Raw genomic sequence first — 20,219 nt, forward strand, 5'->3', positions numbered from 1 at the left:
TGTGAGGACAAATATTTGAAGTACACTGTTATAAGTGCTGTAGTGGAGTAATGTGTGAGGCCAAGTGAGTTCAGAATGGGCATCAGGGACAGAATCTAAGCCTTCATGAAGTTGAAGTTTTCTTCTATCAAAAGAAAAAGAATGTCACTAGCATCAAAATAAGCAGAATCGCAGGTGAGAACCAACATTATTTGATTCAATTGCCAGGTGAAAATTCTCTACAGAATTCCTCATGACAGACAACATCTTTAGCCGAAACTGTACAATTGATATCACAGACTTCCAGAGTGCACTCTCTCAATAACCCTCAGTCTGAACTAAAGACATCACAGCAAAGCTCCTGGCCCAGAGCATTGGCTGCAAACACTGCTTTCCTGCTTCCTGTCACCTGTAGGAAACTCTCACCTACAGCTATGTCCTACTACAGCATTTGGAAATTGAGGGTGGACAGATAGGATTGAGCATCAGCAGAATGCCAGGCCTGGAAGAGCAATGGATCTGGACTCAGGGGACCTGAGTTCAACATTGTGAACAGTGTGATAAGAGCCAGCAATAAATATGGTTTGAAAAATGGAAAAGTATAGACCTCTTTATTACTTTCATAGCTGCTTTGTACTGCCTCCTGCATACTCAGATTGCTTGTGTCAGCTCCCCTCAGTGAGGGTTATCTGAGGGGCAGCCTCACTGTGAGCAGCACAGAGTCCACTGTGATGTCACATCTTCTCTTGGTGGTCTCTTCTGTCTGCTTGAGTTATCTGTGGAAGGGATAACCACTGGTGGAGAATAGTCCTGAATTTTGTATTGATCCTGTTTTTATAACTAAATGTTTTAAATTGTGGTAAAATTTACATAACATACATTTTACAACTTTAACCATTTTAATTGTCCAATTCTGTGTAGGTAAGTACATTCACAATAAGTCATAACCATTACCACTGTCCCTTTTAAAAACTTTTCATTATTCCACACAGAAATCCTGTGCTCATTTAATAATGGCTACACATTCTCTCCATCTTCCAGCACCAGGATCCTCTTAATTTATTTTCTGTGTTCAAGAATTTCCTAGTTTGGATACCTCATAGAATTTGAACTTACAATATTGATTGGCATCTGGCTTATTTTCCTTAGCACAATATTTCCAGGTTCATCTATGTCACAGCACGTATCGGAATTCCGTACCAACTGTAAGTTATTATCCAGATACCATACTTGAGATTGGCATGGAAAGGTCAGATGTTTTCAGTTTTGCTTCTCATGTAAACAGCCATAAAACTAACTGAAAGTTACAGTCAGAACAATTTACACAAAACCTGGAAGTATGAAGAATTCTCCTATAACTGAAAGAATCTGTAAGTGAATAATAAATGGTTTTCAAGATAATTTCCACTTTAAAATCAATATTGAGGTTTCCAATGGCCAAAATGGAACTGGTGGGGCATATTTATAGGCTCTTCACTAGTCCGTTAGTCCAGGAAGAGCTAAATAAGAACTCTCCAGTTCTCAAGGGGAAGGGGCCACAGTTGTCTTTACTAGAAACCAAGGCCAAGATGTCACCATGCTGTGGACAAATGACAGGAGAGGACTTTTCATAAAACCAATTGGTGAGAGTGTTTTTATGAAGACAGAGTCTGTCTCTAAGGACATTATTTTTCTTTATATCTGAGAATTCAATGGAATTTAAAGGTAGCAGAACTCACTTATTAAGAATTGAGCTTCTAACTGCAGTAATGCCTCTAGTCATAGAAGGGAGCATGATTTTCAGGGCAGCATAGTCTGAGAGATTAATAAGGAATCTTCCTTTTTGATACTATCAGGTAGGAAACAAGTATAAAGAAGAGTTTTAGGGTTGTGGACAGGAACTCCTTTTATTACAATGAAAATTGCAGGAAAAGTGTTCAGTAGGAAAGATTCAGTGTAAGATAACAGGGAAAATGTGTTGGTAATATCAAGGAGAATCTAAACATTGTACTGTCAGACTAATGCTTTCCATGGGTGAAAACCGCAATTGTCAGGTTAGATAAACATCTATTCGAAGACCTTGAGGAACCACTGAGACATTTCTGAGGCAGAAGGCTAAGAAAAATGCATATAATTGTCAAGGATGGCAGGGCAGCGTTGCTCTCAAAGTCCCACCTGACTGACAGGGCAGAGGCTCTTCCTCACGGCCCCAATCTGCTTCCCGACAGCTCCAGGGTTTCCTCAGGAAGCCGCCCTCCACCTTCATCCACTTCAGGCATGTCCTGCAGAGCCCTCTGGAGAACCAGCTTCGTGTTCTGCCTATTTTGACGCTGCCTAAAGGAGCCCACGAAGAAGTAAATGATGGGGTTGGCACTGCTGTTTAGAGAGGACAGGAAAATGGAAACTAGATGAACATGACAAAATAAGACATCAAAATCCAGGTGGATCCTGTAGCTTAGGGCCCACTGAATGCCGAAGGGCAGGCCGCAGAGGAGGAAGACCAGCACTGTGAGCAGGATGGTCACGTACAGCCTGGTCAGCGGCATCTTCCGGGATCCACAGAGGATCCTGACCAGCAGTACCAGGCTGGACCCACAGAGAACCACACATAAAAAAATCAGCCACGCGATTGTAATGAAATCTGATGTTTGACACCAAACAGAATCAGCATCACTAAACAGGGAGTCACAGAATATCCACTCCAGGATGCTCCGCAGCAGAGACAGGGCCCAGAGCAGGACACACACGACCGATGAGAGGTGTCTGGGGCGGCGGCAGTGGTACCAGATGGGCCACAGGATGGACAGGCAGCGCTCGGTGCTGATGGCGCTCAGCATGCTTAGGCCTATAAAGTAGGGAAAGGTCATCACAGGATTGAGGATTTTGGAGACGGGATGGCGGATATTGATGAGGCGTAATGGCGAACGTATAATGTGGCCGCTGAGGAAGAGGAAGTCGGCCGCGGCCAGGCTGAGGATGTAGATAGAGAAGGCGTTCCTGCGCATGCGGAAGCCCAGGAGCCAGAGCACAACCGCATTTCCTGTCAGCCCAACAAGGGAAATGATGCATGTCAGCACCGTGAGGCTCAGGGTCTGCTTGTAGCAAGGAGTCTCCTCAGGTCCATTGATTGGTGTCAGTTCTGTACCCAAGACTGGGATGGTTGAATCCATGCTCAGAAACCCCAGTCTGGTGTCCCTGGGAACACAGACCAGATGTAATCACCAGCTGTATGATTTCTGATTCTCCCCACCACCCTGCCACATGGGATTTACTGTCCTCATTTAAAGAGGAGAGATCAGAGACTTGCAGAGAATAAGTCACCTATCAAGAGGTGGGCGTCCTCAAATCCAGTTTGAAATCCAGTCTTACTGACTCTGAAGCCTGACCTCTCTCTACTGCCACACAAGTTCTGTGCTGACATGGGAATAACATTAGGATCAAAACACCCCCACTCATCTGGCCAGGGCTGTGGACCTGATCATTACTGTATCCTAGGCCTGACATTTTCTCTCAGGTGGAGGAATTCAGATACACAAAAGGTGGTTGTGACACCCCCATGACCAGGACTGGTCATCTCTGGACAGGAAAAAAGGTCATGCATTATGAACCAGAGGAAAATGGGATCTTCGCTAGGATAAGTGTGAAAATGGCTGGACCTGGTGGGTGAGAAATAACTCAGTGTGTCAGTCATTGCAGACAGGACCACATTTTACATTTTATACTCCCAGTGCCTATTCCATAAGCAGCACACTGTGCTCTTCATAAACGTTCATTTAATGAAGGAATGCATGCATGAGAGCCTAATGGTACTGGTAGATTTGGATGAAATGGAAAATAAAAATGAAAGCACAATGTAAGGCATTAGAACACACACATATAATTAGATGAAGAAAATTTAATTCATCAGAATTCTATTTGTGGACAGCTCTATCTGTGTTGAGAAGAATTATGGATGAGTGCCCAAAACCTGAAATTGACCACTGATGTGCCTTTAAAATAAGGACTCAGTGTGTCTTTGCTGAACGCCTAGAAGCATTTCATACACAATATTTTGGGTAGGGTGTGGGTCTAAGCTGAATTGCTCAGCAATACAGCAGAGGTAAGAGTAAGTGAGGGTGAGGTCTGAGTGCCACTGAAGCAGGTAATTGAAGTGTGGGAATATCTGTGGGGCACTACCTAGTGTTCTGCTGGGTGTACACAATGTAAACCTATTTCATTCTCTCTTTAGGGAAATCTTTGGTAGCGTTTCTTTGCTGATGCAAACATTTGTATGAGAGGAGTCCATGAGTGGAAATAGGAGAAGTGTAGGGCTTGGGTTGTAAAGAGAGATATTCATGCAAATTTCAACTGGAGAATGAGGATTAGGTCTAATTTGGGAGAATAACAGCAGCTGATTGACAGTTTATTAGGTATTGCCTCTTTTAATCATCTGAAGAGCCTAGGAGGTAAAAATTAGTATTATTCCTGTATTGCAGATAATGCAATTAGAGTACAAAGAGAGGGTATTATTTGTCCTGGGGGTTATATATTATATAGCATGAATGTGAGCCCAGCAGGGCTGACTCACGATCCATTTTTTCACCAGCCCTTTGGACCCAGCACCACTATGTGTCGATTATACATGTTAGAGGAGGTAAAGTAGAGGAGTGATTCTCAAGTTAAATCCAAGTTGGCAGTCAAAATTGTGGGCTGGAAAAAAAAATTAACCTAAACAAACTCCAGATAGAGAATGAGAAGCAAATGAAATAGGGAAAAAAATAGAGGTGAATGAGCACCATTTTGGAACAAATTCAGGAGTTCTTTTTTGCCTATCAGAGGCCACATTTGCTCTGGAATCCTGAGAATGCACATGGGCAGGAGCCCTCCAGGTGGAAAGAAGAAGCACCCTCTTCTGGAAGTATAGAGGAGCATCAGGAGTGAGTGCATCCATCTTGAGCTCTCTTAGGGAGACAAGCTTCCATAGCTCTGATTGGCCCAAAAAGGAAATGGGAGGAAAAGGAGAAAACTTCTGTTATCCACACTCAGGGCACTAAACTGTTTGTCCATCTATAGTTATGGTGTGATATGTTTGTCTTCCTCATGAAACCCGAAGATCCGTAAGGAGTAAGTCATGCCGATCTTTTTCACTGTGGTATCACCAACATTTAGCATGTTGTTTAACATGCTATGATGTTCTTCAAAGACCATCTATGGTATTATCCTCATATAACATAAGATGAAGCCAAGGCCTAGAGAATTAAAGGGTTTTCCTGGTTCGCAACACAAAGAGCAGGTCCAATACCAGCCCCTGGTCCCTGGAGCCCTGCATGAGACTCCAGTTCTGTTCTCTGCCCCATCATTTATTATTTCTGAGGAGTTCTCGAAAAATCTTGATGTGAGCACAGAATCAGAGACAGTCAGGGGCTGAAGAGACTGCTAGGTTGCCCGAATATTCATTTCCTTTTTTGGTCACATAACAATTCTGAGAATGTACAAGTAGCACAAGGACCCACATCCCAGTGTTCCTTGATGCTGGATGACATCCCATGACCAGGTGCTGTTAAGTGGAATAATCACAAAAGTGATGGAAGCAAGTCCCGGATCATGGGATTAATAGAAGGAGGAAAGCCTCTCCTTCCCCTCGTCCTTTTTCCATAAGACTGGAACGCTAATGTTGCTGGGAACCATGTAGGATCACAAGGATGAGGGCAACTCTCTAGGAACTGGGGAGCAGCAATTTTTGGAATTCTGATGTATGATGCTTTGGAGCTTCTAGTCCAGATCTCGAAGAGTGTCATTTTTGTGTATTTACAGGAGATTCTTTCCAGGACCCCAGCACACACCAAAATCTGCAGATGCTCAATTTCCTTATATGTGGTTATTTGTATATACTCTATACACTTTCTCCCAGATACATTAAATCATTTAAAGTTATTTAGAATAACTGACAAAATGCAAATGCTATGTAAATTCTTGTTATATTGTAGTTTTTCAGAAATAATGACAAAGAAAAACAAATTTGTACCTGTTCAGTACATACACAACTCCGCCACACCTTTATTTTTGGAAAAGTTTCCTCCTGTGGTTTGTCGAATCTGTAGATTCAGAACCTAGTGACCCAGAGGCACCACTGTACTTTCTTGTTTAAGGTATTTCTACTTCATGTCTTTATTAGATCAGCCAAACTTATATTCTAAACAAAATAAATATGTTCTCTTTTTAAAATTACATTTTATTTTCTATGCATTTTTGACAAATGCAAACATTTCTGCATAAAAGTGACAGTAGAGAAAGACATGCAAAACATTAAAGTAGTCTGATAGAGCTGAAATGAGACAGGGATCAATCAGATAGAGAAAGCCCCAGGAATTAGGAGGATACAAGAAGGTGAGAAGGATAGTCTCATTTGCCATGAGGATTTGCTTTCCATTCTTCTTTATCCTGTTTGACACCCCAAGAGAGTGGCTTCTATATACCACATCAGTGAGATTCTTTTTATTTCTGGTTTCTGGTGGAATTGAGACACTGGGAGTCACCAGCAGGAGACTGGAAGACGGCGGGAGAGCACCTTGGGATTTCCACCTCCTGGCTCTCTGTCTGTGTATTAGTTCCTTCTCACATTGCTAAAAAGAAATACCTGAGACTGGGAAAGTTATGAAGAAAATGGGTTTAACTGGCTAATAGCTCTACAGGCTGTACAAGAAGCATAGCAGCTTCTGCTTCTGGGGAGGCCTCAGGCAGCTTCCAATCCTGGTGAAAGGCAAAGGGGGAGCGAGGCATCTCACATGGTGAGAGCAGGAGCAAGAGAGAGGGAGGAGGTGCTACACGCTTTTAAACAACTAGATTTCATGAGAACTCATCAGTATCACAACAAAAATACCAAAAGGGGATGGTGTTAAAACATTCATGCAAAACCATTCCCATGATCTAATAATCATCTCCCACAAGGCTCTTCCTCCAACACTGGATATTACAATCAACATGAGATTTTGGTAGGAACACAGATCCAAACTATATCAGCCTGTGTGGCTGTGTGTTGGCCATGCAGGGCTTCTCCACTTGCCTGCTCGTGCTCTCCCACCCTTATGGCTACAGCTATGGCTATGGCGACAATGGTAACTGCTCCTTCCCTGTCCCTTTCAGCCTAGGGGAGGAAGTAGTGCTCCCCTATGTATTGCTGCTTAGGGTGCTGACCCTTAACTCTGTGCATCTTTGTAAATACTTTCCTCATGAAACACACCTTAATTATCAGACCATCTATATCTTCCTTAGACCTTTCCAGATAGGCAAAGAAGAATAAATTTGAAAAGTAAGCGAAACAACAAAACTGGCTCTATAGCAGTTCAACTCTGGGAAGAAATGCCTGCATGTCCCCTTGCTCGTTAAATGAATGTAAGAGGCAGCAGTCTCTCCATGAGGGCAGATTGAATGATTGGAATGAAGGAGATGATATGGGGAGATAAATTAGAAGGGGGGACACCATTTAGAACTCACATAGTTTGGGTTGACAGCACTCAGTTTCCGAAAGGAAGCTTCATGTCTCCTGTCTTTTCCTGAAACAAGCTCATGAACCCCTGCATGTAGCACCAAGGTGGAAGCATAAGGACATGATCTTACAGCAAAAACCATAACTGACTGTGGAAGAAGACAGTTCTTGGTACTTACCCTTATCGTTCCTTCTTTGTCCAGTGGTGAAGACCTCCCTTGTGCTAAAGGTAGAGAGCCTTTCTGGGATTCAGTGACTTCAGAGGACTTTTCTGTGTTGCTTAATTCAGGACATGCCTGCAGGAGCTGAAATGAAAGCTGGTGAGCAATCCAGGCTTATGAAGATGCTGGACAGTCTTGTTATTTCCTGTATGAGGACTATGGACAAATCAGAGGCCAGAGGTATTTGAGACACAAATCCTAACTGAGGTGATTCTTGGCCTCTGTCCCATATCCAGTACATTTAAGCCTCTCCTATCACATCCTATCTTGTTCAACTTCCTGTAAGTAATTGCTGTCCTGATTTTAAAAATCAATTATGGGCCTAGGTATCACATTAAGCAATGTGAACTATCATTATGGGGCTTTATATCCAAATGAAAAAGTAGATCATGGGATCATTTAAGGCTGACAATGGCCTGACACCATTTTTTGATGTTTTCTTTATCATAGTGGTGATATATTAATGTGTATACTTTCTTTCCAAATGCTAGAGAAGTGTATGCAAGGTGAAAATCTAGAGTCCCATTGTCCAGAGGCTACCACTTGCTACACTTTTCATTCTTACTGCTTTTATTATTATCAATTCTGAACAGTGAACTTTTTTTAAGTTCTGTGAAATTAAATCATTTATTCTTATTCTTATTTTTATTTCATTGGGTTTTTGGGGAACAGGTGGTGTTTGCTTACGTGGATAAGTTCTTCAGTGGTAATTTCTGAGATTTTGGTGCACCCATCACCTGAGCAGTGTACACTGTACCCAATGTGTAGTCTTTTATCCCTCACCCCTCTTCCAACCTTCCCCAACAAGTCCCCAAATTTCGTTATATCATTCTATGCCTTTGTGTCCTCACAGCTTAGCCCCCACTTGTAAGTGAGAACATATGATGTTTGGTTTTCCATTCCTGAGTTACCCCACTTAGAATAAGGCTCTCCAATTCCATCTAGATTGCTGTGAATGTCATCATTTTATTCCTTTTTATGGCTGAGTAGTATTCCATGGTATATAAATATATATATATTCATACATATTTAATGGGATTGCTGGATCAAATGGTCGATCTACTTTTAGTTCCTTAAGAAATCTCCAGGCCGGGCGCGGTGGCTCACGCTTGTAATCCCAGCACTTTGGGAGGCCGAGGCGGGCGGATCACGAGGTCAGGAGATCGAGACCATGGTGAAACCCCGTCTCTACTAAAAATACAAAAAATTAGCCGGGCATGGTGGCGGGTGCCTGTAGTCCCAGCTACTCGGAGATGAACCGGAGGCGGACTTGCATGACCGAGCCACTGCACCACCTGGGGAGACGAGACTCCTCAAAAAAAAAAAAAAAAATGTGCTAGTTTACATTCCCACCAGCAGCGTAAAAGTGTTCCTTTATCACCACATCCCCACCAACATCTATTATTTCACTAGTGATGTTAAGCATTTTTTCCTGTTTGTTGGCCATTTGTATACCTTCTTTTGAGAATTGTCTATTCATGCCCTTAGCCCACTCTTTCATGGGATTGTTTGCTTTCTTCTTGCTGATTTGTTTGAGTTCCTTGTAGATTCTGGATATTAGTTCTTTTTCAGATGTAGGAACAGCTGTTGGATTGGGTTAGCTAGTATTTTGTTGGGGATTTCTGCATGTATATTCATCAGTGGTACTGGTCTGTAGTTTTCTTTTTTGTATGTCCTTTCCCGGTTTTGGTATTAGGGTGACTTTGGCTTCATACAATGCTTTAGGCAGGATTCCCTCTTTCTCTATGGAATAGCTTCAGTAGGATTGATACCAATTTTTCTTTGAATATCTGATAGAATTCAGATGTGAATACATCTGGTCTTGTACTTTTTGTTGGCAATTTAAAAAAAAATTTTATTTCAATCTCACTGCTTTTTATTGGTGTGTTCAGACTTTATATTTCTTCCTGGTTTAATCTAGGAGGTTTGTATGTTTCCAGGAATTTATGCATAACCTCCAGGTTTTCTGGTTTCTGCATGTAAAGGTAATCACAGTAGTCTTGAAAGATCTTTTGTATTTCTATAGCATTGGTTGTAACATCTCTTTTTTCATTTCTAATTGAGCTTATTTGAATCTTCTCTGTTCTTTTCTTGGTTAACCTTGCTAATGGTTTATCAATTTTGTTTATGTTTTCAAATAACTAGCTTTTTGTTTCATTTATCTTTTGTTTTTTTTGTTTGTTTCAGTTTCATTTAGTTCTGCTCTGATAGTTTTTATTTCTTTTCTTCTGCTGGGTTGGGTTTAGTTTGTTCTTGCTTCTCTAGTTCTTTGAGATGTGACCTTAGATTGTCTATTTGTGCTCTTTCAGACATTTTGATATATGCGTTTAATGCAATGAACTTTCCTTTTAGCACCACTTTTGCTATATTCCAGAGTTTTGATAGGTTGTGTCACTATTATCGTTCAGTTTATATAATTTTTAAATTTCTATCTTGATTTCATTGTTGATCCAGTAATAATTCAGGAGGGGGGGTAGAGCCAAGATGGCCGAATAGGAACAGCTCCAGTCTACAGCTCCCAGTGTGAGCGACACAGAATCTGACGAATGATTTCTGCATTTCCAACTGAGGTACCGGCTTCATCTCACTGGAAATTGTCAGACAGTGGGTGCAGGACAGTGGGTGCAGGACAGTGGGTGCAGTGCATCGAGCGTGAGCTGAAGCAGGGCGAGGCATCGCCTCTCCCAAAGTGCTGGGATTACAAGCGTGAGCCACCGTGCCCAGCCTCAACATTCTTAAAGAAAAGAATTTTCAACCCAGAATTTCACATCCAGCTAAACTAAGCTTCATAAGTGAAGGAGAAATAAAATACTTTACAGACAAGCAAATGCTGAGAGATTTTGTCACCACCAGGCCTGCCCTAAAAGAGCTCCTGAAGGAAGCACTAAACGTGGAAAGGAACAACCGGTACCAGCCACTGCAAAAACATGCCAAATTGTAAAGACCATCAAGGCTAGGAAGAAACTGCATCAACTAACGAGCAAAATAACCAGCTAACTTCATAATAACAGGATCAAATTCACACATAACAATATTAACCTTAAATGTAAATGGGCTAAATGCTCCAATTAAAAGACACAGACTCGCAAATTGGATAAAGAGTCAAGACCCATCAGTGTGCTATATTCAGGAAACCCATCTCATGTGCAGAGAAACAGATAGGCTCAAAATAAAGGGATGGAGGAAGATCTACCAAGCAAATGGAAAGAAAAAAAAAGCCGGGGTTGCAATTCTAGTCTCTGATAAAACAGACTTTAAGCCCACAAAGATCAAAAGAGACAAAGAAAGCGATTACATAATGGTAAAGGGATCAATTCAACAAGAAGAGCTAACTATCCTAAACATATATGGACCCAATACAGGAGCACCCAGATTCATAAAGCAAGTCCTTAGACACCTACAAAGAGACTTAGACTCCCACACAATAATAATAGGAGAATTTAATACCCCACTGTCAATATTAGATAGATCAACAAGACAGAAAATTAACAAGGATATCCAGGACTTGAACTCAGCTCTGAACCAAGCACACCTAATAGACATCTACACAACTCTCCACCCCAATCGACAGAATATACGTTCTTCTCAGCACCACATTGCATTTATTCTAAAATTGACCACATAATTGGAAGTAAAACACTCCTCAGCAAATGTAAAAGAGAGAAATCACAAATTGTCTCTCAGACCACAGTGCAATCAAATTAGAACTCAAGATTAAGAATCTCACTCAAAACTGCTCAACTACATGGAAACTGAACAATCTGCTCCTGAATGACTACTGGGTACATAACGCAATGAAGGCAGAAATAAAGATGTTCTTTGAAACCAACGAGAACAAAGACACAACATACCAGAATCTCTGGGACACACTCAAAGCAGTGTGTGGAGGGAAATTTATAGCACTGAATGCCCACAAGAGAAAGCAAGAAAGATCTAAAATTGACACTGTAACATCACAATTAAAAGAACTAGAGAAGCAAGAGCAAACACATTCAAAAGCTAGCAGAAAACAAGAAATAACTAAGATCAGAGCAGAACTGAAGGAGATAGAGACACAAAAAAACCTTCAAAAAATCAGTGAATCCAGGAGCTGGATTTTCGAAAAGATCAACAAAATTGATAGACCGCTAGCAAGACTAATAAAGAAGAAAAGAGAGAAGAATCAAATAGATGCAATAAAAAATGATAAAGGGAATATCACCACCGATTCCCACGGAAATACAAACTACCGTCAGAGAATACTATAAACACCTCTACGCAAATAAACTAGAAAATCTAGAAGAAATGGATAAATTCCTCGACACATACACCCTCCCAAGACTAAACCAGGAAGAAGCTGAATCTCTGAATAGACCAGTAACAGGCTCTGAAATTGAGGCAATAATTAACAGCTTACCAACCAAAAAAAGTCCAGGACCAGATGGATTCACAGCCGAATTCTACCAGAGGTATAAGGAGGAGCTGGTACCATTCCTTCTGAAACTATTCCAATCAACAGAAAAAGAGGGAATCCTCCCTGACTCATTTTATGAGGCCAGCATCATCCTGATACCAAAGCCTGGCAGAGACACAACAAAAAAAGAGAATTTTAGACCAATATCCCTGATGAACATTGATGCAAAAATCCTCAATAAAATACCAGCAAACGGAATCCAGCAGCACATCAAAAAGCTTATCCACCATGATCAAGTGGGCTTCATCCCTGGGATGCAAGGCTGGTTCAACATACCAAAATCAATAAACGTAATCCAGCATATAAACAGAACCAATGACAAAAACCACATGATTATCTCAATAGATGCAGAAAAGGCCTTTGACAAAATTCAACAACACTTCATGCTAAAAACTCTCAATAAATTAGGTATTGATGGGACGTATCTCAAAATAATAAGACTATCTATGATAAACCCACAGCCAATATCATACTGAATGGGCAAAAACTGGAAGCTTTCCCTTTGAAAACTGGCACAAGACAGGGATGCCCTCTCTCACCACTCCTATTCAACATAGTGTTGGAAGTTCTGGCCAGGGCAATCAGGCAGGAGAAGGAAATAAAGGGTATTCAATTAGGAAAAGAGGAAGTCAAGCTGTCCCTGTTTGCAGATGACATGATTGTATATCTAGAAAGCCCCGTTGTCTCAGCCCAAAATCTCCTCAAGCTGATAAGCAACTTCAGCAAAGTCTCAGGATACAAAATCAATGTACAAAAATCACAAGCATCCTTGTACACCAATAACAGACAAACAGAGAGCCAAATCACGAGTGAACTCCCATTCACAATTGCTTCAAAGAGAATAAAATACCTAGGAATCCAACTTACAAGGGATGTGAGGGACCTCTTCAAGGAGAACTACAAACCACTGCTCAATGAAATAAAAGAGGATACAAACAAATGGAAGAACATTCCATGCTCATGGGCAGGAAGAATCAATATCATGAAAATGGCCACACTGCCCAAGGTAATTTATAGATTCAATGCCATCCCCATCAAGCTACCAATGACTTTCTTCACAGAATTGGAAAAACTACTTTCAAGTTCATATGGAACCAAAAAAGAGCCCACATTGCCAAGTCAACCCTAAGCCAAAAGAACAAAGCTGGAGGCATCATGCTACCTGACTTCAAACTATACTACAAGGCTACAGTAACCAAAACAGCATGGTACTGGTATCAAAACAGAGATATAGATCAATGGAACAGAACAGAGCCCTCAGAGATAATGCCACATATCTACAACTATCTGATCTTTGACAAACCTGACAAAAAGAAGAAACGGGGAAAGGATTCCCTATTTAATAAATGGTGCTGGGAAAACTGGCTAGCCATATGTAGAAAGCTGAAACTGGATCCCTTCCTTACACCTTACACAAAAATTAATTCAAGATGGATTAAAGACTTAAATGTTAGACCTAAAACCATTAAAATCCTACAAGAAAACCTAGGCAATACCATTCAGGACATAGGCGTGGGCAAGGACTTCATGTCTAAAACACCAAAAGCAATGGCAACAAAAGCCAAAATTGACAAATGGGATCTAATCAAACTAAAGAGCTTCTGCACAGCAAAAGAAACTACCATCAGAGTGAACAGGCAACCTACAGAATGGGAAAAAAGTTTTGCAACCTACTTATCTGACAAAGGGCTAATATCCAGAATCTACAATGAACTCAAACAAATTTACAAGAAAAAAACAAACAACCCCAGCAAAAAGTGGGCAAAGGACATGAACAGACACTTCTCAAAAGAAGACATCTATGCAGCCAAAAAACACATGAAAAAATGCTCATCATCACTGGCCTATCAGAGAAATGCAAATCAAAACCACAATGAGATACCATCTCACACCAGTGAGAATGGCCATCATTAAAAAGTCAGGAAACAACAGGTGCTGGAGAGGATGTGGAGAAATAGGAACACTTTTACACTGTTGGTGGGACTGTAAACTAGTTCAACTGTTGTGGAAGTCAGTGTGGCAATTCCTCAGGGATCTAGAACTAGAAATACCATTTGACCCAGCCATCTCGTTACCGGGTATATACACAAAGGACTATAAATCATACTGCTATAAAGACACATGCACACGTATGTTTATTATGGCACTATTCACAATAGCAAAGACTTGGAACCAACCCAAATGTCCAACAACGATAGACTGGATTAAGAAAATGTGGCACATATACACCATGGAATACTATGCGGCCATAAAAAATGATGAGTTCATGTCCTTTGTAGGGGCATGGATGAAACTGGAAACCATCATTCTCAGTAAACTATCGCAAGGACAAAAAACCAAACACCGCATGTTCTCACTCATAGGTGGGAATTGAACAATGAGAACTCATGGACACAGGAAGGGGAACATCACACTCCGGGGACTGTTGTGGGGTGGGGGGAGGGGGGAGGGACAGCATTAGGAGATATACCTAATGCTAAATGACGAGTTAATGGGTGCAACACACCAGAGTGGCACATGGATACATATGTAACAAACCTGCACAATGTGCACATGTACCCTAAAACCTAAAGTATGATAATAAAAAAAACAAAACAAAACAAAAATTCCGAATTCCTTTTCTGGGTTATCTTGAATATCTTTGAGTTTCCTTAACACAGCTATTTTGAATTATCTGTCTACTTTTCTCCTTCTCTTCTTCCCTTCCCTTCCCTTCTCTTTTTCTTCCTTTCTTTCTTTCTTTCTTTCTTTCTTTCTTTCTTTCTTTCTTTCTTCCTTCCTTCCTTCCTTCCTTCCTTCCTTCCTTCCTTCCTTTCTCGCTCTCTCTCCCTCCCTCTCTCTTTCTTTCTTTCTTTCTTTCTTTCTTTCTTTCTTTCTTTCTTTCTTTCTTTCTTTCTTTCTTTCACAGGGTTTCACTCTGTTGCCCAATCTGGAGCACAGTGGCCCAATCTCAGCTCACTGCAGCCTGTGCATCCTCGGTTCAAACAATTCTCCCACCTCTGCCTCCTGAGTAGCTAGGAATACAGGTGTGTGCCAACTTTTTTTTGTGGCTAATTTTTGTATTTTTTGGTGGAGATGAGGTTTCACCATGTTGGTCAGGCTGGTCTTGAACTCCTGACCTCAAGTGATCCACCCACCTCAGCCTCCCAAAATGCTGGGATCACAGGCTTGAGACACTGTGCCCAGCCAAATTCTTTGTCTTAAAGATCACATATCCCTGTTTCTCCAGGATTGGTTCCTGGTGACTCGTTTAGCTTATTTGGTGGTCATGTTTTCCTGGATGTTGTTGATGCTGGTAGATGTTCTTCAGTGTCTGAGCATTCAAGAGTTAAGTATTTATTGTAGTCTTCACTGCCTGAGTTTATTTGTACCATCCTTCTTAGAAAGGCTTTCCAGACATTCAAAAGGACTTGGGTGTTGTGATCTAAGCTGTTTCTGCTTTAGAGGACACCCCAGGCCAAGTAATGCTGTGGTTCTTGCAGACTTGTAGAGGTATCACCTTGAGGGTCTTGGACAAAATTCTAGAGAATTCTCTGAAATACCATGCAGAGACTCTTGTCCTCTTCCCTTAAAACATACAGAGTCTCTCTCTGTCTCTCTCTCTCTCTCCGCCCCCCTTTCTTTCTCTATTCTGAGCCACTTAAAGCTGGGGGTGGAGTGATATAAGCACCCCAGTGGTCACCACCACTGTGACTGAACTGGGTCTGACCTGAAGCCAGCAGCATAGTGCTGGGTCTCACCCAAAGGCCTACTGTAACCACTCCCTAGCCACTGCCTATGTTCCGTCAAGGTCCTGGGGCTTTACAATTGCTACGTGGCAAATTCAACCAGGCCTGTGTCCTTCCCTTCAGGGAGGTTGGTACCCCAGGCCTTGGGTGAGTCCAGAAGCATCATCTGGGAGGCAGGGTTTAGAGTTAATAACCTTAGAAGTCTGACTGGTATTCTATTGTATTGCAGCTGAGCTAGCACTCAAACTACAAGACACGGTCCTTCCCACTCTTCCCTCCACTTTCCAAAGGCAGAGGTGCCTCACACTGTAGCTCCTGTAGCCATCCCTAGCCACAAGGAGTTCTCCCAGACCACCACCAATGTTCCCTTAAGACCCAAGTTCTCTTAAATCAGCTTGTGGTAAATGCTGCCTGGCCTGGGACTCACCCTTCAGAAAAATGGACTCCCCTCTGGCCCAGGGCACTTCCAGAAATGCCATTTAAGAGTCAATTCCTGGAACTGGGGACCCCAAGAGCCTGCTTGGTGCTCTACACCCCTGTGGCAGTATGGGTACCTGAAGCTAGCAAGTCTCAGAGGCTCACCAAGGCCCTTGATGTAATACCTGGTATTGTTGCTGGTTATTCGGGACCCAAGGGCTCTTCAGTTAGCAGGTTATGAATGTTGGTGAGACTGGTCCTTTCCTTCAGGGCAGCAGGTTTCCTTCTGGCCCACACTGTGTCTAGAAATGTTATCTGGGACCTAGGACCTGGAATAGGGGTCTCATAACTCTGACCTGTGCATTATCCTGCTGTGGCTCAGCTGGTATCCAAGATGCAAGACAAAGTCCTTCCCACTCTTCCCTCTCCTCTCCTCAAGCAGAAGGAAGGGGTCTCTTTTGGAGCCACAAGCTGTGCAGCGTGGGTTAGGGGAGGGTTGATTCTAACACTACCTTAGCCACCCCAGCTAGCATCTGAGTAGGCTGTGTGTCCTAGCCCCCAAGTTCACTGCCTCTTGGCCTAGTTCAGCCCTAGGACTGGCCTATGAATTGCAGTCCTTATGGCCTAGACTGCCTTTTGCAAGATGATTAGTCCTGCAGGATACCAGCCAACTGCCAGATGGTTACAAGTTCCTGATACCTAGTAGAGCCCAGGGAAGAGAACAAAAGCTCCTTATTCCTAATGTAGCTTCCCCACTGTCCAGTCAACCATCACCAAAAGCCCAAGAAGCTATTAGCTACAAATTCCTGCATTGGTGGAGCTAGGTACTTCTCCGAGGTCCTGGATGCTCAGCTAGGCTCAAGGTTTAGCTTACAGTGACCTTTTCCTCATTTTAATAGTAAAAACCACACTCCTAGGTGGATATTTATTTTTTTTAATATTTATTTATTTATTTATTTTTGAGACAGAGTCTCACTCTGTCGCCAGGCTGGAGTGCAGTGGTGCAATCTTGGCTCACTGCAACCTCCACCTCCTGGGTTCAAGTGATTCTCCTGCCTCAGCCTCCCAAGTAGCTGGGACTACAGGCACGCGCCACCATGCCCAGCTAATTTTTGTATTTTTAGTAGAGATGGGGTTTCACCATGTTGGCCAGGTTGGGCTCGATCTCTTGACCTTGTGATCTGCCCGCCTTGCCTTCCCAAAGTGCTGGGATTACAGGCATGAGCCACCGCGCCAGGCCTATTTATTTATTTATTTATTTAGAGACAGAGTCTCACTCTGTCACCCAGGTTGGAGTGCAGTGGTGCAATCTTGGCTCACTGCAACTTCTGCCTCCCGGGGTCAAGCGATTTTCCTGTCTCAGCCTCCCGAGTAGCTGGGATTACAATCACATGCCACCACATCCGGCTAATATTTGTATTTTTAGGAGAGACAGGGTTTCACCATGTTGCCCAGGCTTGTCTTGAACTCCTGACCTCAAGATCACCTGAGGTTACTCAGGAGGTCACTCGCCTCAGCCCCCAAAGTGTTAGGATTACAGGTGCAAGCCACTGTGCCTGGCCTATTTTTTTAACTTTTAGGTTCAGGGAAACATGTGAAGATTTGTTACATATGTAAATTGCATGTTACAGAGGCTTGGTGTACAAATTATTTCATCACCTAGGTAATAAGTATAGTACTTGATAGAAAGTTTTTTGATCCTCACCCTCCTTCCTCCTCCACCCTCAAGTAAGCCCTGGTGTCTGTTGTTCCCTTCTTTGTGTCCATTTGTACCCGGTGTTTAGCTCCCACTTATAAGTAAGAGCACGTGGTATTTGCTTTTCTGCTCCTGTATTAGTTTGCTTAGGATAATGGCCTCCAGCTTCATCCATGTTGCTGCAAAGGATATGATCACAAGATCTTTTTTTATGACAGTATAGTATCACATTGTGTATATGTACCACATTTTCTTTATCCAGTCTACCACTGATGGACATATAGGTTGATTCTTTATCCAGTCTACCACTGATGGGCATTATGTCTTTGCCACTGTGAATAGAGCTGTGATGAACATATGCATGCATGTGTCTTTATGGTAGAATGGTTTGTATTCCTTTGGGTATATACCTAATAATGGGATTGCTGGGTCGAATGGTAATTCTGCTTTGAGTTCTTTGAGAAATTGCTAAACTGCTTTCCACAATAGCTGAACTAATTTACATTCCCGCCAACTGTGTGTAAATGTTCTCTTTTCTCCACAACCTCAACTGCACCTGTTATTGTTTGACGTTTTAATAATAGCCGTTCTGCCTTGTGTGGGATGGTATCTCATTTTGGTTTTGATGTGCATTTCTTTAATGATCAGTGATGTTGAGCATTTTTTCATATGCTTGTTGGCCACATGTATGTCTTCTTTTGAAAAGTGTCTGTTCATGTCCCTAGGTTGAGATTTTATATGCTAATGATACATGCAGTCCATGTTAAAGCATGTAGATGCTGAGCGCATGCACCAACCACAGGCCCACCTCTGCATACTTGACCTCACCAGTATTTTATTTTTTTATTTTTTTATTTTTGAGACGGAGTCTCACTCTGTTGCCCAAGCTGGAGTGCAGTGGCACGATCTCAGCTCACTGCAACCTCCGCCTCCTGGGTTCAAGTGATTCTCCTGCCTCAGCCGCCTGAGTAACTGAGACTACAGGCATGTGCCACCACACCCGGCTAATTTTTGTATTTTTAGTAGAGACAGGGTTTCACCATGTTGGTCAGGATGGTCTAGAACTCCTGACCTCAGGTAATCCACCCACCTCAGCTTCCCAAAGTGCTGGGATTAGAGGCGTGAGCCACTGTGCCCGCCCCTCACCTGTATTTTATGAGTATGTTTATACAAGTCCCATGAAACAAGCTCCTCTTAAGGCACTAGCTGCTGTCTCTAGCTTTGAGCAGCCCACTTTGCCTCTCAGAGTATATTTTGCTTTCTAATAAACTTCTTTGCCTACTCTTACTTTGGACTTGCTCTCAAATTCTTTTGTGTGGTGAAGTCAAGAACCCAAACTGGTCCACTAACAACATGATAGTCCCTGGAGACCTTCCCTATCTGCTTACAGGATTACAACCCATTATTCTAAAAATTGATTTTTAAAAAAGAGAAAAAAAAGCACTAAAAAGATTAGTGTTTGGCTATAAATTATAATTTTATTGAATTATGAGTCTGTTAAATATAAAATCAAATATATTTACTTCTGTCCTGTGAAAGGGCCATATTTGCAAAGTGGCCCCCAAACACAGAAGGAGCCGAGAAACCAAAGAATGAGGCAGAAAAATCCAGTTTGTTAGTAAAAGGCAATTTATGTGGGGAATGTATGGGCTGCCACATAGTCTTGGACTGCCACAAAACAGGTAGATTTCCTCATTGCAATCCCCCAGACACAGAGCTTACATCTTGGGGAAGACGTACATGTGCTTTGGAACGAATGTGTAGGAGGTTACAGACTTCACAGCCAATGTATGCAACAACATCAGGGTTGTTTTGGGGGGAAGGCAAAACTTACAGTGAATAGGTGTTTCTACATAAAGAATAATATATTAACTAGACATCTTGGAGGCATCTCTGGACTTGAGTCTAGTCAGGAGTCACATGGTGGCTTAGCATCTAAAATATAGTCACTCCTATCCCCACAACTTCCATTAACAAAATGATTGACGATAGAGTGAAAATAAAAGCCACAAATTGGGGCAAGATATTTGCAACACATATAATCAAATATACAGAGAACTGGCTGGACACAGTGGCTCACACTTGTAATCCCAGCACTTTGAGAGGCTGAGGTGGGAGGATTGCTTGAGCCCAGGAGTTTGAGACCAGCCTGGGAGACAAAGTAAGACTAAAAAAATAAAAATAATAAAAAAAATTAGCCAGGCATGGTGGCATGCTTGTGGTCCCAACTACATAAGAGACTGAGGCAGGAGGATCACTTGAGCCCAGGAGTTTGAGGCTG

General features: G+C 42.2%; 1 protein-coding gene across 1 annotated transcript; it reads right to left on the reverse strand.

Moving 5' to 3' along the window:
* Positions 1–1,838: 1,838 nt before the first annotated feature.
* Positions 1,839–7,771, reverse strand: MRGPRX3 (MAS related GPR family member X3). Its single transcript, XM_032168011.2, has 2 exons — positions 7,603–7,771; positions 1,839–3,153 (listed from the first exon to the last, which is right to left on the reverse strand). The coding sequence occupies exon 2, from the start codon at positions 3,126–3,128 to the stop codon at positions 2,160–2,162; it is 969 nt and encodes a 322-aa protein (XP_032023902.1). The 5' UTR covers positions 3,129–3,153; positions 7,603–7,771; the 3' UTR covers positions 1,839–2,159.
* Between the last annotated feature and the right edge of the window lie 12,448 nt (positions 7,772–20,219).

This window comes from Hylobates moloch, unplaced genomic scaffold (genome assembly GCF_009828535.3).
Source record: "Hylobates moloch isolate HMO894 unplaced genomic scaffold, HMol_V3 SCAFFOLD_11, whole genome shotgun sequence".
NCBI classification, from domain to species: Eukaryota; Metazoa; Chordata; class Mammalia; order Primates; family Hylobatidae; genus Hylobates; species Hylobates moloch.